The sequence below is a fragment of the Oncorhynchus gorbuscha genome, linkage group LG08 (assembly GCF_021184085.1).
Source record: "Oncorhynchus gorbuscha isolate QuinsamMale2020 ecotype Even-year linkage group LG08, OgorEven_v1.0, whole genome shotgun sequence".
NCBI classification, from domain to species: Eukaryota; Metazoa; Chordata; class Actinopteri; order Salmoniformes; family Salmonidae; genus Oncorhynchus; species Oncorhynchus gorbuscha.
Genome location: NC_060180.1, coordinates 76479262 through 76503907, shown reverse-complemented (window position 1 = coordinate 76503907; position 24646 = coordinate 76479262). Strand labels below are relative to the sequence as shown.

Sequence of the window (24646 nt, the reverse complement as noted above, 5' to 3'; positions counted from 1 at the left end):
CAGTTGCGTTGTTTAGGTAGGGGTGGTATACAGAAGATAGCCATGGGATTTTGAATGCCCTCAGAGAGTCAGGACACCCGTTTTAACTTCCCATCCAAAAGACGACACCCTACACAGGGCAGTGTCCTCAAATGTAATTAAGGTTTGAAATGTTTCAGAACCATTCAGTCGTGTTTCAGAACCATTTAATCGTGATTCAGAACCATTTAGTCATGTTTCAGAACCATTCAGTCGTGTTTCAGAACCATTCAGTCATGTTTCAGAAACATTCAGTCGTGTTTCAGAACCATTCAGTCGTGTTTCAGAACCATTCAGGCATGTTTCAGAACCATTCAGGCGTGTTTCAGAACCATTCAGTCGTGTTTCAGAACCATTCAGTCATGTTTCAGAACCATTCAGTCGTGTTTCAGAACCATTCAGTCGTGTTTCAGAACCATTCAGTCGTGTTTCAGAACCATTCAGTCGTGTTTCAGAATCATTCAGTCGTGTTTCAGAACCATTCAGTCGTGTTTCAGAAACATTCAGTCGTGTTTCAGAACCATTCAGTCGTGTTTCAGAACCATTCAGTCATGTTTCAGAACCATTCAGGCATGTTTCAGAACCATTCAGGCATGTTTCAGAACCATTCAGTCGTGTTTCAGAACCATTCAGTCGTGTTTCAGAACCATTCAGTCGTGTTTCAGAACCATTAAGTCGTGTTTCAGAACCATTCAGTCGTGTTTCAGAACCATTCAGTCATGTTTCAGAAACATTCAGTCATATTTTAGAACCATTCAGTCGTGTTTCAGAACCATTCAGTCATGTTTCAGAACCATTCAGGCGTGTTTCAGAACCATTTAGTCATGGTTTAGAACCATTCAGTCATATTTCAGAAACATTCAGGCATGTTTCAGAAACATTCAGTCATATTTTAGAACCATTCAGTCGTGTTTCAGAAACATTCAGTCATATTTTAGAACCATTCAGTCATGTTTCAGAAACATTCAGTCATATTTTAGAACCATTCAGTCGTGTTTCAGAACCATTCAGGCATGTTTCAGAACCATTCAGGCATGTTTCAGAACCATGGATAGCTCTAGCGACAAACTCAATGTGCCACACACTAAGGGGGTAAATGTTAATTATAATGAGGGTTACAGGGTAGCCTAGTAGTTAGAGCGTTGGACTAGTAACCGGAAGGTTGCAAGTTCAAGCCCCCGAGCTGACAAGGTACAATTCTGTCGTTCTGCTCCTGAACAGGCAGTTAACCCACTGTTCCTAGGCCGTCATTGAAAATAAGAATTTGTTCTTAACTGACTTGCCTGGTTAAATAAAGGTAAAATAAAAAAAACATAGAGAAAATCAGACCTCTCTGAAAGGAAAATGTATAGCCCTCCCTTCAGCAAAATATATTTTTACCTAAACCCTCCGAGAACACAAGTGACCCTCCCCTATACACACAATAATAATTAAAACATAAAATGGATAGTAGGGAACATGTCTACCATTTACCCTCACTTCTTGGGCAGACCAGAGCCTTAGATATGAAGTTTTAGAAATGGTTCTTCGTTCTGTCAGCGTTACATGGCAACGCAGGAATTTTGATAGAGCACAGGGCTGCTGGGGGCCAGAAGGTTGCGGGTTCACAGACCACCGTGGACATGGGGTGGAAATATCTCCTTCATAGTAAAAGCATTGCATGAATCTACCATCCTATATCTCCTTCATAGTAAAAGCATTGCATGAATCTATCATCCTATATCTCCTTCATAGTAAAAGCATTGCATGAATCGATCAAATATTTTATACAATTCTACGTTATTAAAAAAAAAAATTATACCACACAAATGACAGAAATTACAGGCTAAGAATGGACAAAGAGATAGGCCTGCGTTCATCTCATCATATTTTTCCAATGCCAAATCAGTGTGTCTTGTTAAATCGGAGACTTAATTAGGAAGCTGAGTATTTTCAAAAGTTAGTCCTACAGTGTTAGTCCTACACTTTCCACCCCAGGCAGAGTAGGTCTACCTTTCCACCCCAGACAGAGTAGGTCTACCTTTCCACCCCAGACAGAGTAGGACCTACCTTTCCACCCCAGACAGAGTAGGCCTACCTTTCCACCCCAGACAGAGTAGGACCTACCTTTCCACCCCAGACAGAGTAGGTCTACCTTTCCACCCCAGACAGAGTAGACCTACCTTTCCACCCCAGACAGACTAGGCTTGCCTTTCCACCCCAGACAGAGTAGGCCTACCTTTCCACCCCAGACAGAGTAGGACCTACCTTTCCACCCCAGACCGAGTAGACCTACCTTTCCACCCCAGACAGAGTAGGACATACCTTTCCACCCCAGACAGACTAGGCCTACCTTTCCACCCCAGACAGACTAGGCCTACCTTTCCACCCCGGACAGAGTAGGCCTACCGACACAGAACAACGTAAGCTTTAACTATTGGATACTCTTCTGTGGTTTAACCCAACGAGAGAAGGTCATAAGTGTTTCCCGATAATTTGTCTGGTATAAAAATCTTCAAGTTTCAGCACCACAATATAAGTTAGTTGAATCTGGCTTATTGTGAGATAACTCTGAGAAAGACATAATGGGCAAGAAACATTTTTCGTTTTTAATCCCCCAAATATTGTACACTCAGTGTAACAGACTAATAAGCAATTCATTCTAAAATACTGAGAAATATAGAAATGTCATCATAATTGACCCTCCCTTGGACTAGATTTAAAAAAACAAAGAATATTGAACCCTCCCCTTGTCTGAGCATGTCCCTCCCATTTTTACTTAAATTTACTATAGATCCACCTCTAACTAGTAGTTCTCTATGAGGAGGTTTGGCCACCTCTAACTAGTAGTTATTCATGAGTAGGTTTGGCCACCTCTAACTAGTAGTTATTCATGAGTAGGTTTGGCCACCTCTAACCAGTAGTTTTCTATGAGGAGGTTTGGCCACCTCTAACTAGTAGTTATTCATGAGTAGGTTTGGCCACCTCTAACTAGTAGTTATTCATGAGTAGGTTTGGCCTCCTCTAACCAGTAGTTCTCCATGAGGAGGTTTGGCCACCTCTAGCTAGTTATTCATGAGGAGGTTTGGCCACCTCTAACTAGGAGTTATTCATGACCTCTAACTAGTAAGCCTCTATGAGGAGGTTTGGCCACCTCTAACTAGTAGTTATTCATGAGGAGGTTTGTCCAACTCTAACTAGTAATTATTCATGAGGAGGTTTGGCCACCTCTAACTAGTAGTTATTCATGAGGAGGTTTGGCCACCTCTAACTAGTAGTTCTCTATGAGGAGGTTTGGCCTCCTCTAACTAGTAGTTATTCATGAGTAGGTTTGGCCAACTCTAACTAGTAGTTATTCATGAGGAGGTTTGGCCACCTCTAGCTAGTTATTCATGAGGAGGTTTGGCCACCTCTAACCAGTAGTTCTCTATGAGGAGGTTTGGCCACCTCTAACTAGGAGTTATTCATGACCTCTAACTAGTAAGCCTCTATGAGGAGGTTTGGCCACCTCTAACTAGTAGTTATTCATGAGGAGGTTTGGCCACCTCTAACCAGTAGTTCTCTATGAGGAGGTTTGGCCACCTCTAACCAGTAGTTATTCATGAGGAGGTTTGGCCACCTCTAACTAGTAGTTATTCATGAGTAGGTTTGGCCACCTCTAACTAGTAGTTATTCATGAGTAGGTTTGGCCACCTCTAACTAGTAGTTATTCATGAGGAGGTTTGGCCACCTCTAACTAGTAGTTATTCATGAGGAGGTTTGGCCACCTCTAACTAGTAGTTATTCATGAGGAGGTTTGGCCACCTCTAACTAGTAGTTATTCATGAGGAGGTTTGGCCACCTCTAACCAGTAGTTCTCTATGAGGAGGTTTGGCCACCTCTAACCAGTAGTTATTCATGAGGAGGTTTGGCCACCTCTAACCAGTAGTTCTCTATGAGGAGGTTTGGCCACCTCTAACTAGTAGTTATTCATGAGGAGGTTTGGCCACCTCTAACTAGTAGTTATTCATGAGGAGGTTTGGCCACCTCTAACCAGTAGTTCTCTATGAGGAGGTTTGGCCACCTCTAACTAGTAGTTATTCATGAGGAGGTTTGGCCACCTCTAACCAGTAGTTCTCTATGAGGAGGTTTGGCCATCTCTAACTAGTAGTTATTCATGAGGAGGTTTGGCCACCTCTAACCAGTAGTTCTCTATGAGGAGGTTTGGCCACCTCTAAATAGTAGTTATTCATGAGGAGGTTTGGCCATCTCTAAATAGTAGTTATTCATGAGGAGGTTTGGCCACCTCTAACTAGTAGTTATTCATGAGGAAGTTTGGCCACCTCTAACTAATAGTTATTCATGAGGAGGTTTGGCCATCTCTAAATAGTAGTTATTCATGAGGAGGTTTGGCCACCTCTAAATAGTAGTTATTCATGAGGAGGTTTGGCCACCTCTAACTAGTAGTTATTCATGAGGAGGTTTGGCCACCTCTAACTAGTAGTTATTCATGAGGAGGTTTGGCCACCTCTAACTAGTAGTTATTCATGAGGAGGTTTGGCCATCCCTTTCTTTATATACTGAAATGTTGAAAGAAATACAAAATAAAAGCCTGGGCACCGCAGTGTGTCAAGAACCAGGTGCTGGTTTTTGCAGGACAAGTATGTATCCATTTGGGATTGGCTTTGAATCGTTTCGGCACACTGTCTGTGAACTTTGAACTCTCTGTCTACCAACCAGGTGGAAGAGGAAGATCTTAGCCTTGATGACAATGTCCTGTTGGATGAAAACTTTGAGGCTGGGTACGAGGCTGGAGAAGAGGAGGAAGAAATGGAGGAGGAGGAGGAAGATGAGGAGGAGGAAGAAGAGGAGGAGGAGGGAGAGGAGAGCACCAAGATGAAGATTCTGGGTTGCGTCGCTGCCGTGGCGTCCAAAGTGAAGGAGATCATTGGGAATCTGATCACCACCGCAGGGAAAGTGGTGGTCACCATACTACTAGGGCTAACAGGTCAGTGTCTTTCAGCGGTAGAATCAGCCTCCAACTATCTTACTGTGTACAAACCCTTCTTTATGAGTGCTATTGCATTTCTTAAATATGACTATAGTGAAAATAGGGCCCAGAGATTTTCTTCGTCAGGTCACGTGGTCAGGAAAAACTTCTGGTCTTCTCTGTTATATCTGAATGCTCACATCCCACAGTGTAGCTTGCTGTAAATAAATTTCTGGTCGTATTTCTTAGCTGAATGCTTATTATTTTTCCACCAGGTATCACGCTGCCCCCCCCCCCTCCCAGTCTACTTATTGATTGGTTGATTGATTGATGAATTGATTTATAAATGTATGTGTATTTTTAAGGTATCATGCTGCCCCCCCAGTCTACTTATTGATTGGTTGATTGATTGATGAATTGATTTATAAATGTATGTGTATTTTTAAGGTATCACGCTGCCCCCCCCCAGTCTACTTATTGATTGGTTGATTGATTGATGAATTGATTTATAAATGTATGTGTATTTTTAAGGTATCACGCTGCCCCCCCCCAGTCTACTTATTGATTGGTTGATTGATTGATGAATTGATTTATAAATGTATGTGTATTTTTAAGGTATCACGCTGCCCCCAGTCTACTTATTGATTGGTTGATTGATTGATGAATTGATTTATAAATGTATGTGTATTTTTAAGGTATCACGCTGCCCCCCCAGTCTACTTATTGATTGGTTGATTGATTGATGAATTGATTTATAAATGTATGTGTATTTTTAAGGTATCACGCTGCCCCCCAGTCTACTTATTGATTGGTTGATTGATTGATGAATTGATTTATAAATGTATGTGTATTTTTAAGGTATCACGCTGCCCGCCCCCCCCCAGTCTACTTATTGATTGGTTGATTGATTGATGAATTGATTTATAAATGTATGTGTATTTTTAAGGTATCACGCTGCCCCCAGTCTACTTATTGATTGGTTGATTGATTGATGAATTGATTTATAAATGTATGTGTATTTTTAAGGTATCACGCTGCCCCCCCCAGTCTACTTATTGATTGGTTGATTGATTGATGAATTGATTTATAAATGTATGTGTATTTTTAAGGTATCACGCTGCCCCCCCAGTCTACTTATTGATTGGTTGATTGATTGATGAATTGATTTATAAATGTATGTATATTTTTAAGGTATCACGCTGCCCGCCCCCCAGTCTACTTATTGATTGGTTGATTGATTGATGAATTGATTTATAAATGTATGTGTATTTTTAAGGTATCACGCTGCCCCCCCCAGTCTACTTATTGATTGGTTGATTGATTGATGAATTGATTTATAAATGTATGTGTATTTTTAAGGTATCACGCTGCCCTCCCCAGTCTACTTATTGATTGGTTGATTGAATTTGTAAGTCGCTCTGGATAAGAGCGTCTGCTAAATGACTTAAATGTAAATGTAATGTAATGATTGATGAATTGATTTATAAATGTATGTGTATTTTTAAGGTATCACGCTGCCCTCCCCAGTCTACTTATTGATTGGTTGATTGATTGATGAATTGATTTATAAATGTATGTGTATTTTTAAGGTATCACGCTGCCCTCCCTGACCTCTGCGGTCTATTTCTTCGTGTTCCTGTTCCTGTGTACGTGGTGGTCGTTCTGCCGCACCTTCGACACCCTCATCTTCAGCTGTATGTGTGTCCTCATGGCCATATTCAGCGCTGGACACCTGGTCGTCCTCTACCTCTATCAGTTTCAGTTCTTCCACGAGTTCATCCCTCCAGAGGACAGCTACATCAGGTTAGATACTGGAAAGAACTTTATTTATTTATTTTTAAATGACTGCATTAGGCGAGTTGCTCTACATGTACCCAGGCTGCCATGGTTCTAACTCTGTTTGATGACAGATCTTCAGTTGCTACTATGACTTTAGGGTGCATCACCTTGGATGGTTAGCCACGCTACTATATTGACCTCATCCCGTCAGTAGAGGATGCCTGGTTATTCTTTAAAAGTGCTTTCCTCTCCATCTTGAATAAGCATGCCCCATTCAAAAAAATGTAGAACCAGGAACAGATATAGCCCATGGTTAACTCCAGACCTTACTGCCCTTGACCAGCTCAAAAACATCCTGTGGTGTACGACATTAGCATCAAATAGCTCCCGCGATATGCAACTTTTCAGGGAAGTCAGGACGCAATATACACAGGCAGTTAGTTAAGCAAAGGCTAACTTTTTCAAAAATTTGCATCCTGCAGCACAAACTCCAAAAAGTTCTGGGACACTGTAAAGTCCATGGTGAATAAGAGCACCTCCTCCCAGCTGCCCACTGCACTGAGGCTAGGAAACTTTCCACCTGGCCAACCCTACCCTGGTCAACAGCCCTGCATCCCCCATAGCAACTTGCCCAAGCCTCCCCATTTCTCCTTTACCCAAATCCAGAAAGCTGATGTTCTGAAAGAGCTGCAAAATCTGGGCCCCTACAAATCAGCTGGTCTAGACAATCTGGACCCTCTCGTTCTAAAAGGATCTTCCGAAATTTTTGCAACTCCTATTACTAGCCTGTTCAAACCCTCTTTCGTACAGGCCTATATCTATCCTACCCTGCCTTTCTAAGGTCTTCGAAAGCCAAGTTAACAAACAGACAACTACAAATACCAAGGTGTTTGGTTAGACTGTAAACTCTCCTTTCAGACTCAAATTAAGCATCTCCAATCCAAAATTAAATCTAGAATCTGCTTCCTATTTCACAACAAAGCATCCTTCACTCATGCAGCCACACACCCTCGTACAACTGACTATCCTGCAGATCCTTGACTTTGCGATGTCATTTACAAATTAGCCTCCAACACTCTACTCAGCTATTGGATGCAGTCTATCACAGTGCCATCTGTTTTGTCACCAAAGCCCCATATACTACCCACCGCTGCGACCTGTATGCTCTCGTTGGCTGGTATATTTCACTGGTCAGCCCGCCTCTCCTTCCAGTTCTCTACTGCCAATGACTGGAACGAATTGCAAAAAATCACTGAAGCTGGAGACCCATATCTCCCTCACTAACTTTAAGCAGCAGAGCAGCTCATAGATCACTGCACCTGTACATAGCCCATCTTAAAATAGCCCATCCAACTACCTCATCCCCATGCTGTTATTTATTTATCTTGCTCCTTTGCGCCCGTCTCTCTACTTGCACATTCATCTTCTGCACATCTATCATTCCGTGTTTTCTTGCTATATTGTATTTACTTCGCCACTATGGCCTTTTTTTGCCTTTACCTCGCTTATCTTCCCTCCTTTGCTCACATTGTATATATACCTTTTTTCTCTATTGTATTATTGACTGTATGTTTGTTTATTCCATGTGTAACTCTGTGTTGTTTGTGTCGCACTGCTATGCTTTATCTTGGCCAGGTCGCAGTTGTAAATGAGACTTGTTCTCAACTGGCCTACCTGGTTCTCAACTGGCCTACCTCCCTCTCCCTCTTCCTCCAGTCTGTTCGGCATCTCATCCATCATCCAGACTGACTGCTCCTCCACGTGGAGGATGATAGTTAACCCTAATCTGGCCTGGCACCACTTTGTTAACCCCATTATGCTGCTGCTGCTGTACTACACCCTGGCCACTCTCATACGCCTCTGGCTCCAGGAACCTACCCTGGTATCTCTTATACTCCTCTGGCTCCAGGAACCTAGGTAACACCCTGGTATCTCTCATACTCCTCTGGCTCCAGGAACCTATAGAGGTAGGTAACACCCTGGTATCTCTCATACTCCTCTGGCTCCAGGAACCTATAGAGGTAGGTAACACCCTGGTATCTCTCATACTCCTCTGGCTCCAGGAACCTATAGAGGTAGGTAACACCCTGGTATCTCTCATACTCCTCTGGCTCCAGGAACCTATAGAGGTAGGTAACACCCTGGTATCTCTCATACTCCTCTGGCTCCAGGAACCTATAGAGGTAGGTAACACCCTGGTAGGGCTCCAGGAACCTACCCTGGTATCTCTCATACTCCTCTGGCTCCAGGAACCTATAGAGGTAGGTAATACATAGACATAGAGATACTACCCATAGAGAGGGTAGGTATCAGCTTAGAGATACAACCCATAGACATGGTAGGTAACAACATAGAAATACAACCCATAGACAGGGTAGGTAACAACATAGAAATACAACCCACAGAGAGGGTAGGTAACGACATAGAGATACAACCCATAGACAGGGTAGGTAACAACATAGAAATACAACCCACAGACAGGGTAGGTAACAACATAGAAATACAACCCACAGACAGGGTAGGTAACGGCGTAGAGATACAACCCATAGAGGTATGTAACAACATTGAGAAAGAACCTATAAAGGTAGGTAACTTTCTCTCTCCCCCTTCCTCTCCCTCCAGTCTGTTTGAGATCTCATCCATCATCGTACACCTCTGGCTTCAGGAACCTATAGAGGTAGGTATGCCCTCCGACGAACCATCAAACAGGCATCAATACAGGACTAAGATTGAATCGTACTACACCAGCTCTTTTGCTTGTCGGATGTGGCAGGGCTTGCAAACCATTACAGACTACAAAGGGAAGCACAGCCGCGAGCTGCCCAGTGACACGAGCCTACCAGACGAGCGAAACTACTTCTATTCTATTCTACTTCTATTCTCGAGGCAAGCAACACTGAAACATGCATGAGAGCACCAGCTGGTCCGGATGACTGTGTGATCACGCTCTCCGTAGCCGAAGTGGGTAAGACCTTTAAACAGATCAACATTCACAAAGCCGCTGGGCCAGACGGATTACCAGGATGTGTACTCCAAGCATGCGCTGACCAACTGGCAAGTGGCAAGTGTCTTCACTGACATTTTCAACCTGTCTCTGACTAAGTCTGTAATACCAACATGTTTCAACCAGACCAATATTGTCCCTGTGCCCAAGAACACTAAGGCAACCTGCCTAAAGGACTACAGACCCGTAGCACTCACGTCTGTAGCGATGAAGTGCTTTGAAAGGCTGGTCATGGCTCACATCAACACCGTTATCCCAGAAACCCTAGATCCACTCCAATTTGCATACCGCCCCAATAGATCCACAGATGATGCAATCTCTATTGCTCTGAGTTTGTAACTCAGTGAGTGTTGCAACCGAGGACAGACCATTTTTACACACTTCAGCACTTCAGTTCTGTGAGCTTGTGTAGCCTACCACTTCGTGGCTGAGCTGTTTCCACTTCACAATTACAGCACTTACAGTTGACCGGGGGAGCTCTAGCAGGGCAGAAATATGACAATCTGACTGGTTGGAAAGGTGACATCCTATGACGGTGCCACGTTGAAAGTCACTGAGCTCTTCAGTAGTAAGGCCCATTCTACTGCTAATGTTTGTCTATGGAGATCGCATGTCTGTGTTCTCGATTTTAAACACCTGTCAGCAACTGATGTGGCTGAAGTAGCCGAATCCACTAATTTGAAGGGGTGTCCACATACTTTTGTGTGTGATATATAGTATATGCCATTTAGCAGAGGCTTTGATCCAAAGCGATTTACCGTCATGCGTGCATACTTTTCATTTGTCGTTCTGCCCCTGAACAGGCAGTTAACCCACTGTTCCTAGACCAGTTAACCCACTGTTCCTAGACCAGTTAACCCACTAGACCAGTTAACCCACTGTTCCTAGACCAGTTAACCCACTAGACCAGTTAACCCACTGTTCCTAGGCCAGTTAACCCACTGTTCCTAGACCAGTTAACCCACTAGACCAGTTAACCCACTGTTCCTAGACCAGTTAACCCACTAGACCAGATAACCCACTGTTCCTAGGCCAGTTAACCCACTGTTCCTAGACCAGTTAACCCACTAGACCAGTTAACCCACTGTTCCTAGACCAGTTAACCCACTAGACCAGTCACCCATACGTAGAATGTATGCACACATGACTGTAAGTCGCTTTGGATAAAAGCGTCTGTTAAATGGCATATATTATTATTATTATTATATTAACCCACTGTTCCTAGACCAGTTAACCCACTAGACCAGTTAACCCACTGTTCCTAGACCATTTAACTCACTGTTCCTAGACCAGTTAACCCACTATCCTGGTGTTGCAAGCACCATGCTCTACAAACTGAGCTACAGAGGACCAGGCTCTACAAACTGAGCTACAGAGGACCATGCTCTACAAACTGAGCTACAGAGGACCATGCTCTACAAACTGAGCTACAGAGGACCATGCTCTACAAACTGAGCTACAGAGGACCATGCTCTACAAACTGAGCTACAGAGGACCATGCTCTACAAACTGAGCTACAGAGGACCAGGCTCTACAAACTGAGCTACAGAGGACCATGCTCTACAAACTGAGCTACAGAGGACCATGCTCTACAAACTGAGCTACAGAGGACCATGCTCTACAAACTGAGCTACAGAGGACCATGCTCTACAAACTGAGCTACAGATGACCATGCTCTACAAACCGAGCTACAGAGGACCGCAGCCTATGATGCATATGAATGTTCACATGACAATAAAAACCTCTGGGCTCTAACCATAGTCCATATTGTGGCTGTGTTGTTCCACAGGGGTTGGTTGCAAAGTCCAAGGAGACGTCTTTTGACTACATCTCCACCCTAGACTCAGTGGAAAATGGACAGGTCTGCCAGGACCTGTACTCCACCCCACAGTATGAAATGGACCAAATCAATAACATGACAGGTGAGTTTTACTGTACAAACACTGGGAAACCCACTGTAACATGTTGAATATGCAAGTAGATGGGACGAGTGAAATTATAATCGGCAGCACAATTTATTGTAATAAAAAAAAAATGTTATTTCTGCAAGGAGGACATTTTTTTTGTAAACTGAGGCCTGGTCAAAAGTACTGCATTATATTGGGAATAGTTTTGCCATTTGGGATGCCCACTTTTCTCCGATATATACTGTACTATATCACCCTGTATATACTGTACTATATCACCCTGTATATCCTGTACTATATCACCCTGTATATACTGTACTATATCACCCTGTATATACTGTACTATATCACCCTGTATATACTGTACTATATCACCCTGTATATACTGTACTATATCACCCTGTATATACTGTACTATATCACCCTGTATATACTGTAATATATCCCCCTGTATCTCCTGTATATACTGTACTATATCACCCTGTATATACTGTACTATATCACCCTGTATATACTGTACTATATCACCCTGTATATACTGTACTATATCACCCTGTATATACTGTACTATATCACCCTGTATATACTGTACTATATCACCCTGTATATACTGTACTATATCACCCTGTATATACTGTACTATATCACCCTGTATATACTGTACTATATCACCCTGTATATCCTGTATTACATCACCCTGTCTATACTGTATGTACTATATCACCCTGTATATACTGTACTATATCACCCTGTATATACTGTACTATATCACCCTGTATATCCTGTACTATGTCACCCTGTATATACTGTACTATATCACCCTGTATATACTGTACTATATCACCCTGTATATACTGTACTATATCACCCTGTATATACTGTACTATATCACCCTGTATATACTGTACTATATCACCCTGTATATACTGTACTATATCACCCTGTATATACTGTACTATATCACCCTGTATATCCTGTACTATATCACCCTGTATATACTGTACTATGTCACCCTGTATATACTGTACTATATCACCCTGTATATACTGTACTATATCACCCTGTATATACTGTACTATGTCACCCTGTATATCCTGTACTATGTCACCCTGTATATACTGTACTATATCACCCTGTATATCCTGTACTATATCACCCTGTATATCCTGTACTATATCACCCTGTATATCCTGTACTATATCACCCTGTATATCCTGTACTATATCACCCTGTATATCCTGTACTATATCACCCTGTATATACTGTACTATATCACCCTGTATATACTGTACTATATCACCCTGTATATACTGTACTATATCACCCTGTATATCCTGTACTATATCACCCTGTATATCCTGTATATACTGTACTATATCACCCTGTATATACTGTACTATGTCACCCTGTATATACTGTACTATATCACCCTGTATATCCTGTACTATATCACCCTGTATATACTGTACTATGTCACCCTGTATATACTGTACTATATCACCCTGTATATACTGTACTATGTCACCCTGTATATACTGTACTATATCACCCTGTATATACTGTACTATGTCACCCTGTATATACTGTACTATATCACCCTGTATATACTGTACTATGTCACCCTGTATATACTGTACTATATCACCCTGTATATACTGTACTATATCACCCTGTATATACTGTACTATGTCACCCTGTATATACTGTACTATATCACCCTGTATATACTGTACTATGTCACCCTGTATATACTGTACTATATCACCCTGTATATCCTGTATTACATCACCCTGTATATACTGTACTATATCACCCTGTATATCCTGTACTATATCACCCTGTATATCCTGTATTACATCACCCTGTATATACTGTACTATATCACCCTGTATATCCTGTATTACATCACCCTGTATATACTGTACTATATCACCCTGTATATACTGTAGGTGTTGTACTATATGAAGTATCTGTGTGTCTTTATCTAAACAGAGAAGGATGAAGGAATGTGTGACTTCAGTCCAACCCTGCGAGGAGAGACTTCTGGGATGGAGGGAACGGAGGAGGAACAGGAGGAGGAGGAGGAGGGCAGAGTGAATGCTGTTGTAACCGTGTTCAGATTCATTATGAAGCAGAGCTATGTCTGTGCTCTCATAGCCATGATGGTGAGTCAACACCGTGACTGCTCCCTCTGGTGACTATGCTCACATCAAGGCGAAAGAAAGCACCTGTGTGTGTGTGTGTGTGTGTGTGTGTGTGTGTGTGTGTGTGTGTGTGTGTGTGTGTGTGTGTGTGTGTGTGTGTGTGTGTGTGTGTGTGTGTGTGTGTGTGCGTGTGCGTGTGCTGCGTGCGCACCCTGTGGCAACAGTTTGGGCAAGGCCCTTTCCTGTTTCAGCATGACGATGCCCTGGTGCACAAAGTGAGGTCCATACAGAAATGGTTTGTTGAAATCAGTGTGGAAGAACTTGACTGGCCTGCACAGAGCCCTGACCTTAACCCCATTGAACACCGTTGGAATGAATTGGAACGCTGACTGTGAGCCAGGCCTAATCGTCCAACTTCAGTGCCGGACCTCATTAATGCTCTTGTGGTTGAATGGAAGCAAGTCCCCAGCAGTAATGTTCCAACATCTAGTGGAAAGCCTTCCCAGAAGAGTGGAGGCTGTTATAGCAGCAATGTTCCATCATCTAGTGGAAAGCCTTCCCAGAAGAGTGGAGGCTGTTACAGCAGCAATGTTCCAACATCTAGTGGAAAGCCTTCCCAGAAGAGTGGAGGCTGTTACAGCAGCAATGTTCCAACATCTAGTGGAAAGCCTTCCCAGAAGAGTGGAGGTTGTTATAGCAGCAATGTTCCATCATCTAGTGGAAAGCCTTCACAGAAGAGTGGAGGCTGTTATAGCAGCAATGTTCCATCATCTAGTGGAAAGCCTTCCCAGAAGAGTGGAGGCTGTTATAGCAGCAATGGACGCACAAACTCCATATTAATGCCCATGATGTTGGAATGAGATGTTTGACGAGCCTTTTGGCCATGTAGTGGGCATGTAGTGGCCATGTAGTGGCTATGTAGTGTACATGTATTGGCCATGTAGTGGCCATGTAGTGGCCATGTAGTGTACATGTAGTGTACCTGTAGTGGCCATGTTGTGTACATGTAGTGGACATGTAGTGGCCATGTAGTGGACATGTAGTGTACATGTAGTGTACATGTAGTGGCCATGTAGTGTACATGTAGTGGCCATGTAGTGTACATTTCAACTAACATGAATGAATTCCCGCTTGTTCAGACCCACGTTCCTTCCATATCCACACCCAAGACTCTCTATGTTTCTGTCTGTAGCCAGATTTCTATCAACCTTCAAATAATATTATATATTTTATTCTTCCGTTCTCTTGACGTTGGGCTATCATTTGACTTCCAGTATTTAAGTAATAGCGTTTGCGATATAAGAGAAGGATATCATATTGTCCAATCCATCAGGGTATCTCACCGCACCCTCATGTTCCAAGTCTTGAAATATGCAGATGGACACATTAAAAGTAAACTTACATCGTGAAACTTCTGACAGCCATCTTTCTAACTCTGCCCATAACTATTGGACTTTACTCCCAGAAGACATGAATTATTGAGTCACTGTTAGTACACTTGAGGCATTAATCTGACATTAGATGTTTTTCTCTTGTATAATAAATTATATATATTAATTTATATTAATTTATACTGGATTAAGATTTTCATTCGTCCAACACTTCATCTTGTGTCAATATCAGTTATTTTTTATGTTTTTAACGTTCCAATTTATATTTTAGAGTTTATCTTTTATTTTCAACTGACAAGAGATTGTCAGTTGGTAAGGCTCTCTGCAGGTGTTCTACATCATATGAGTATCTTATTGTCAGTTGGAAAGGCTCTCTGCAGGTTTTCTGCATCATATGAGTATCTTATTGTCAGTTGGAAAGGCTCTCTGCAGGTTTTCTACATCATATGAGTATCTTATTGTCAGTTGGAAAGGCTCTCTGCATCATATGAGTATCTTATTGTCAGTTGGAAAGGCTCTCTGCAGGTTTTCTACAACATATGAGTATCTTATTGTCAGTTGGAAAGGCTCTCTGCAGGTTTTCTACATCATATGAGTATCTTATTGTCAGTTGGAAAGGCTCTCTGCAGGTTTTCTACATCATATGAGTATCTTATTGTCAGTTGGAAAGGCTCTCTGCAGGTTTTCTACATCATATGAGTATCTTATTGTCAGTTGGAAAGGCTCTCTGCAGGTGTTCTACATCATATGAGTATCTTATTGTCAGTTGGAAAGGCTCTCTGCAGGTTTTCTACATCATATGAGTATCTTATTGTCAGTTGGAAAGGCTCTCTGCAGGTTTTCTACATCATACGAGTATCTTATTGTCAGTTGGAAAGGCTCTCTGCAGGTTTTCTACAACATATGAGTATCTTATTGTCAGTTGGAAAGGCTCTCTGCAGGTTTTCTACAACATATGAGTATCTTATTGTCAGTTGGAAAGGCTCTCTGCAGGTTTTCTTCATCAAATGATTTATTTTATTTATTTTTAGTATCTTTTTATGACTAAAATAGGATTCCCTCAAATATTTCTCCAAAAGCTTTCAGGTGAACATTTTGTGTTCTAAATTTATTGTAACTAATTATTTAATTAATTATTTGTCAGACCAGGAGACATCCCCCAAAAAATCGGTCTTCTCTCAAATGTCTGTAGCATCCAAACCATTTGGGCTAGAAACTATTACGGAAATATGAGACTCTGACGAACACGTCATGTTTTGCTCTCGGACTCCCACATGCCTCACAAAACTCATCTGAAGGTCCCAGTTTAAAACATGGATGGAAGTACAGTACCAGTCAGAAGCCATACATTCAACAATAACCATAAGTATACAGTAGAGGACATGTGCAGTTTGATTGGTCTGTCAGACACTGTCCCTCATCTTATGGCAGGCAGAAATGTAGTGCGCTGCCAACCCACAGCTCTCTGCATCCTCCCCCAACAGGATGTGTAGTCTATCCTCATCAGAGAGGTATTTGAAACCTTGAATAAGGGTTTCAAATTTGGGGAAATGACACTCTAATTGTCAGGAAATGCAGCTCTGTCTCAGGTTCTGCTGTGGTGCAGTGGTTGCACAGCCTTTCCTCTACAGGGAGCCAGGTTTTCCTGTGTCTACCCTTCTCAATGGCAAGGCTTCTGTTGATAGCCTGTTATTCTGATATTCTGTTTGGGCTTGTGTTTCCCAATAAGCTACATAGTTTTGTTTTGACTGTGTTGTAATGTGGTTTATCCTGATTGATTGGTTGTTCTGGTCCTGAGGCTTCAGTGTGTTAGTAGAACAGGTTTGTGAACTCAGCCCCAGGACCAGCTGGATGAGGGGACTGAGGCTTCAGTGTGTTAGTAGAACGAACAGGTTAGTGAACTCAGCCCCAGGACCAGCTAGATGAGGGGACTGAGGCTTCAGTGTGTTAGTAGAACAGGTTAGTGAACTCAGCCCCAGGACCAGCTGGATGAGGGGACTGAGGCTGCAGTGTGTTAGTAGAACAGGTTTGTGAACTCAGCCCCAGGACCAGCTGGATGAGGGAACTGAGGCTTCAGTGTGTTAGTAGAACAGGTTTGTGAACTCAGGACCAGCTGGATGAGGGGACTGAGGCTTCAGTGTGTTAGTAGAACAGGTTTGTGAACTCAGGACCAGCTGGATGAGGGTCCTGAGGCTTCAGTGTGTTAGTAGAACAGGTTTGTGAACTCAGCCCCAGGACCAGCTGGATGAGGGGACTGAGGCTTCAGTGTGTTAGTAGAACAGGTTTGTGAACTCAGGACCAGCTGGATGAGGGGACTGAGGCTTCAGTGTGTTAGTAGAACAGGTTAGTGAACTCAGCCCCAGGACCGTCTGGATGAGGGGACTGAGGCTGCAGTGTGTTAGTAGAACAGGTTAGTGAACTCAGCCCAAGGACCAGCTGGATGAGGGGACTGAGGCTTCAGTGTGTTAGTAGAACAGGTTTGTGAACTCAGCCCAAGGACCAGCTGGATGAGGGGACTGAGGCTTCAGTGTGTTAGTAGAACAGGTTAGTGAACTCAGCCCAAGGACCAGCTGGATGAGGGGACTGAGGCTTCAGTGTGTTAGTAGAACAGGTTTGTGAACTCAGCCCCAGGACCAGCTGGATGAGGGGACTCTTTTCTTTGCCCAGCTCTTGGCATTGCAGGGCTTGGTAATGATATGAGAGGGGGTCACTGTAGTTTCCAAAACTGAATTTCTCTTTTTTGAGTTTTTATTATTAGTGGATATTGGCCTAATTCTGCCCTGCATACATTGTTTGTAGTTTTCCTCTGGACATGTAGGAGAATCTTACAGAACTCTGCATGCAGGGTTTCAATGGGGTGTTTGTCCCATTTGGTGAAATCTTGTTTTGCAAGTGGACCCCACACCTCGCTGCCTTAAAGTGCAATTGGTTCAATGACATATTCAATTAGTTTTAGCCAAATTTTAATAGGTATTTCAATTTTAATTATGTTTATAATGGCGTAGAATGCCCTGCATGCTTTCTCTCTCAGTTCATTCACTGCCTCATTAAGGTGTCCAGTTGAGCTTATTTTTAAACCTCAGTACTTGTAGTGTGTACAGTATATATTTTGTACCAATTGAGAACTTTGATCTAATTCCCTGAGATCTGGATCTTCTCTCTGTTACCCCCCCCCCCCTCTCTCTCTTTCTGTCTCTCCCTCCCCAGGCGTGGAGCATCACGTATGTTAGCTGGCTGACGTTTGTGTTCCTGATGTGGTCGTGCATGTTGTGGATGGTGAGGGACCGTCGTCGTTACACCATGCTAACCTCTCCCTTCATGGTGCTCTACGGGAACCTGCTCATTGTGCTGCAGTACATCTGGTGCTTTGAGCTGCTGGAGCCCGTGCCTGGACTCTTCCTCAAGAAGGACGTGCCCTTCAGACAGCTGGGTTCCAAGGTAAACGGGTAGAGACAGAACTGTTCTGAGTAAACGGGGTAGAGACAGAACTGTTCTGAGTAAACGGGGTAGAGACAGAACTGTTCTGAGTAAACGGGGTAGAGACAGAACTGTTCTGAGTAAACGGGTAGAGACAGAACTGTTCTGAGTAAACGGGTAGAGACAGAACTGTTCTGAGTAAACGGGGTAGAGACAGAACTGTTCTGAGTAAACGGGGTAGAGACAGAACTGTTCTGAGTAAACGGGGTAGAGACAGAACTGTTCTGAGTAAACGGGTAGAGACAGAACTGTTCTGAGTAAACGGGTAGAGACAGAACTGATATGTCTAACTGCTGAGGATGTGAAACCGCTGCTATCTTGGATAAATCAGGTCTCTTTCTAAAATGACATTTATGTGACAGTCTCTCTTGATCCTATTTTATCTCAGTGCTGTTGTCTGTACTTCCTGTGTCTGTAATGATGTCTGTTGTCTATACTTCCTGTGTCTATAATGATGTCTGTTGTCTGTACTTCCTGTGTCTGCAATGATGTCTGTTGTCTGTACTTCCTGTGCCAGTGATGATGTCTGATGTCTGTACTTCCTGTGTTAGTAATGATCTCTGTTGTCTGTACTTCCTGTGTCTGCAATGATGTCTGTTGTCTATACTTCCTGTGTCTGTAATGATGTCTGTTGTCTGTACTTCCTGTGTCAGTAATGATGTCTGTTGTCTGTATCTAGATCCTATGCCTGTTGAGCTTTTGGCTGTTGCTGATACAGACTCTGACAGAGAGACAGGAGGAGCAGAGAGAGGAGGCTGCTGTACTAACTGATGTACGTGTGGATAACCAACCCAAGAAGAAGAAGAAGGGTCAGAACCAATTTCACAGCTGCTCAACAACATACTGTTTTTATCACGTGTGACCGACTGGGTTCAAACCTGGGTTTCCTGCATGCCACAAAACTGTGTTAGCCCGCTGAGCTGAAGCCTGGGCATTAGCACAGCGGGCTAACACAAGTCTTCAGGTCTCAGGCAACGTTATCACAGGAATGACATTACAGCAAATGCTACAATATCCTGTTATCCACACTGCTATCATTTACATCCTGTTGTCCACACTGCTATCATTTACATCCTGTTGTCCACACGGCTATCATTTACATCCTGTTGTCCACACGGCTATCATTTACATCCTGTTGTCCACACTGCTATCATTTACATCCTGTTGTCCACACTGCTATCATTTACATCCTGTTGTCCACACTGCTATCATTTACATCCTGTTATCCACCCTGCTATCATTCACATCCTGTTGTCCACACTGCTATCATTTACACACAATATCCTGTTGTCCACACGGCTGTCATTTACATCCTGTTGTCCACACTGCTATAATTTACATCCTGTTGTCCACACTGCTATAATTTACATCCTGTTGTCCACACTGCTATAATTTACATCCTGTTGTCCACCCTGCTATCATTTACGTCCTGTTGTCCACACTGCTATCATTTACATACAATATCCTGTTATCCACACGGCTATCATTTACGTACAATTCATCATGTAGGACCACTTACCCAGTATCTCCTGTCTGGTACCTTGTTTATAGAGGAAGAGGAGGATGAGGAAGGAGGGGAGCAGGACATCATGCAGGTTCTGGGGAACATGGTGATGGAGATGCTGGTGAAATACTGGATCTATATCTGTGGAGGAATGTTCTTCTTCGTCAGCTTCGAGGGACGCATGGTCATGTATAAGATCATCTACATGATGCTCTTCCTCTTCTGTGTGGCGCTCTATCAGGTACACACACACACACACACACACACACACACACACACACACACACACACACACACACACACACACACACACACACACACACACACACACACACACACACACACACACACACACACACACACACACACACACACACACACACACACACACACACACACACACACACACACACACACACACACACACACACACACACACACACACGTAGGCTTGATTACCAACAATGACGAGACGGCCTACAGGGAGGAGGTGAGGGCCCTCGGAGTGTGGTGTCAGGAAAATAACCTCACACTCAACGTCAACAAAACTAAGGAGATGATCGTGGACTTCAGGAAACAGCAGAGGGAACACCCCCCTATCCACATTGATGGAACAGTAGTGGAGAGGGTAGTAAGTTTTAAGTTCCTCGGCATACACATCACAGACAAACTGAATTGGTCCACCCACACAGACAGCGTCGTGAAGATGGCGCAGCAGCACCTCTTCAACCTCAGGAGGCTGAAGAAATTCGGCTTGTCACCAAAAGCACTCACAAACTTCTACAGATGCACAATCGAGAGCATCCTGTCGGGCTGTATCACCGCCTGGTACGGCAACTGCTCCGCCCTCAACCGTAAGGCTCTCCAGAGGGTAGTGAGGTCTGCACAACGCATCAACGGGGGCAAACTACCTGCCCTCCAGGACACCTACACCACCCGATGTTAAAGGAAGGCCATAAAGATCATCAAGGACAACAACCACCCGAGCCACTGCCTGTTCACCCCGCTATCATCCAGAAGGCGAGGTCAGTACAGGTGCATCAAAGCTGGGACCGAGAGACTGAAAAACAGCTTCTATCTCAAGGACATCAGACTGTTAAACAGCCACCACTAACATTGAGTGGCTGCTGCCAACACACTGACTCAACTCCAGCCACTTTAATAATGGGAATTGATGGGACATTATGTAAAATATATCACTAGCCACTTTAAACAATGCTACCTAATATAATGTTACTTACCCTACATTATTCATCTCATATGCATATGTATATACTGTACTCTATATCATCGACTGCATCCTTATGTAATACATGTATCACTAGCCACTTTAACTATGACACTTTGTTTACATACTCATCTCATATGTATATACTGTACTCGATACCATCTACTGTATCTTGCCTATGCCGCTCTGTCCCATCACTCATTCATATATCTTTATGTACATATTCTTTATCCCCTTACACTGTGTATAAGACAGTAGTTTTGGAATTGTTAGTTCGATTACTTGTTGGTTATCACTGCATTGTCGGAACTAGAAGCACAAGCATTTCGCTACACTCGCATTAACATCTGCTAACCATGTGTATGTGACAAATACAATTTGATTTGACACACACACACACACACACACACACACACACACACACACACACACACACACACACACACACACACACACACACACACACACACACACACACACACACACACACACACACACACACACACACACACACACACACACACACACACACACACACACACACACACACACACTACCATTCAAAGGTTAGGGGTCACTTGTAAATGTCCTTGTTTTTGAAAGAAAAGCCCATTTTTTTGTCCATTAAAATAACATCAAATTGATCAGAAATACAATGTAGACATTATTAATGTTGTAAATGACTATTGTAGCTGGAAACGGCTGATTTTTAATTGAATATCTACATAGGTGTACAGAGGCCCATTATCAGCAACCATCACTCCTGTGTTCCAATGGCACGTTGTGTTAGCTAATCCAAGTACAGAGGCCCATTATCAGCAACCATCACTCCTGTGTTACAATGGCACGTTGTGTTAGCTCATCCAAGTACAGAGGCCCATTATCAGCAACCATCACTCCTGTGTTCCAATGGCACGTTGTGTTAGCTCATCCAAGTTTATCATTTTAAAAAGGCTAATTGATCATTAGAAAATCCTTTTGCAATTATGTTAGCACAGCTGAAAACTGTTGTGATGATTTAAAGAAGCAATTAAACTGGCCTTCTTTAGTCTAGTTGAGTATCCGGTGCATCAGTATTTGTGGGTTCGATTACAGGCTCAAAATGGCCAGAAACAAAGACTTTTCTTCTGAAACTCGTCAGTCTATTCTTGTTCTGAGAAATGAAGGCTGTTCCATATTGTATACACAGGATGTTACACATGTGTCTGGGCAAACAACACAGTGAAACATTTAAACCAACCTGGTGTGTGTGTGTGTGTGTGTGTGTGTGTGTGTGTGTGTGTGTGTGTGTGTGTGTGTGTGTGTGTGTGTGTGTGTGTGTGTGTGTGTGTGTGTGTGTGTGTGTGTGTGTGTGTGTGTGTGTGTGTGTGTGTGTGTGTGTGTGTTGTCTCCAGGTGCACTATGAGTACTGGAGGAGGATCCTGAAGTACTTCTGGATGTCTGTGGTGGTCTACACCATGCTGGTCCTCGTCCTGGTCTACACCTTCCAGTTTGAGACTTCTCTACCCTTCTGGTCTAACATGACTGGCATGAGCAAAGAGAAGTGAGTCCTGACCCCTGACCCTCTCTACCCTTCTGGTCTAACATGACTGGCATGAGCAAAGAGAAGTGAGTCCTGACCCCTGACCCCTAACCCCTGACCCTCCCTACCCTTCTGGTCTAACATGACTGGCATGAGCGAAGAGAAGTGAGTCCTGACCCCTGACCCTCCCTACCCTTCTGGTCTGACATGACTGGCATGAGCAAAGAGAAGTGAGTCCTGACCCCTGACCCCTGACCCTCCCTACCCTTCGGGTCTAACATGACTGGCATGAGCAAAGAGAAGTGAGCCCTGACCCCTGACCCTCCCTACCCTTCTGGTCTAACATGACTGGCATGAGCAAAGAGAAGTGAGTCCTAACCCCTGACCCCTGACCCTCCCTACCCTTCTGGTCTAACATGACTGGCATGAGCAAAGAGAAGTGAGTCCTGACCCCTGACCCCTGACCCTCCCTACCCTTCGGGTCTAACATGACTGGCATGAGCAAAGAGAAGTGAGCCCTGACCCCTGACCCTCCCTACCCTTCTGGTCTAACATGACTGGCATGAGCAAAGAGAAGTGAGTCCTAACCCCTGACCCCTGACCCTCCCTACCCTTCTGGTTTAACATGACTGGCATGAGCAAAGAGAAGTGAGTCCTGACCCCTGACCTTTGACCCTAAAGTTCACAAAATTGCTAAAGAGAACATTTTGCAATGCTCAGACACCTATATTTCTCTATACAATTAGTCCTGCATTAGTGAGAGATGTGATGTATGGTGTGGTCTGTCTCCTGGCTGAAGGACCTGGGGTTGAGATATGGTGTGGTCTGTCTCCTGGCTGAAGGACCTGGGGTTGAGATATGGTGTGGTCTGTCTCCTGGCTGAAGGACCTGGGGTTGAGATATGGTGTGGTCTGTCTCCTGAATGAAGGACCTCGGGTTGAGATGTGATGTATGGTGTGGTCTGTCTCCTGAATGAAGGACCTGGGGTTGAGATGTGATGTATGGTGTGGTGTGTCTCCTGGCTGAAGGACCTGGGGTTGAGATGTGATGTATGGTGTGGTCTGTCTCCTGGCTGAAGGACCTGGGGTTGAGATATGGTGTGGTCTGTCTCCTGAATGAAGGACCTCGGGTTGAGATGTGATGTATGGTGTGGTCTGTCTCCTGAATGAAGGACCTCGGGTTGAGATGTGATGTGGTCTGTCTCCTGAATGAAGGACCTCGGGTTGAGATGTGATGTATGGTGTGGTGTGTCTCCAGACTGAAGGACCTCGGGTTGAGATGTGATGTGGTCTGTCTCCAGACTGAAGGACCTGGTGTTTAGATATGATGTATGGTCTCTGTCTCTCCCCTCCTCTCTCTCCCCCCTCCTCTCTCCCCCATCTCCCCCGCCTTCCTCTCTCTCCAGACTGAAGGACCTGGGGCTAGAACAGTTCTCCGTATCGATGCTCTTCACACGTATCTTCATCCCCACCTCCTTCCTCCTGGTGTGTATCCTTCACCTTCACTACTTCCACGACCACTTCCTGCTGCTCACAGACCTGAAGGATGTGTCCCAAAAACAGGACAGCACCATCTACAGGTGAGGATGAGTGACTGACTGTGTTAGCCCACTGAGCTAAAGTGTAGGACTAGTTGTCAGTACAGGGAGATAACATGAGTCTCAGCACCATCTACAGGTGAGACTGAGTGACAGACCAGGGGTTTTGAACCACCTGAGCTAAAGC

The 24646-nt window shown here is 43.7% G+C and overlaps 1 protein-coding gene across 1 annotated transcript in view; it reads left to right on the top strand.

The window, feature by feature from the left end:
- The window catches only part of LOC124040701 (piezo-type mechanosensitive ion channel component 2-like), a 202099-nt gene that overhangs the window by 40808 nt on the left and 136645 nt on the right, over nucleotides 1-24646 (top strand). The window contains exons 6-16 of the mRNA XM_046357776.1: nucleotides 4774-4984; nucleotides 6556-6769; nucleotides 8462-8662; nucleotides 9368-9422; nucleotides 11539-11671; nucleotides 13649-13821; nucleotides 18399-18629; nucleotides 19348-19477; nucleotides 20226-20413; nucleotides 22795-22943; nucleotides 24328-24501. Coding sequence (XP_046213732.1) covers nucleotides 4774-4984; nucleotides 6556-6769; nucleotides 8462-8662; nucleotides 9368-9422; nucleotides 11539-11671; nucleotides 13649-13821; nucleotides 18399-18629; nucleotides 19348-19477; nucleotides 20226-20413; nucleotides 22795-22943; nucleotides 24328-24501 — 1859 coding nt within the window. The remainder of the gene's footprint in view (nucleotides 1-4773; nucleotides 4985-6555; nucleotides 6770-8461; nucleotides 8663-9367; nucleotides 9423-11538; nucleotides 11672-13648; nucleotides 13822-18398; nucleotides 18630-19347; nucleotides 19478-20225; nucleotides 20414-22794; nucleotides 22944-24327; nucleotides 24502-24646) is intronic.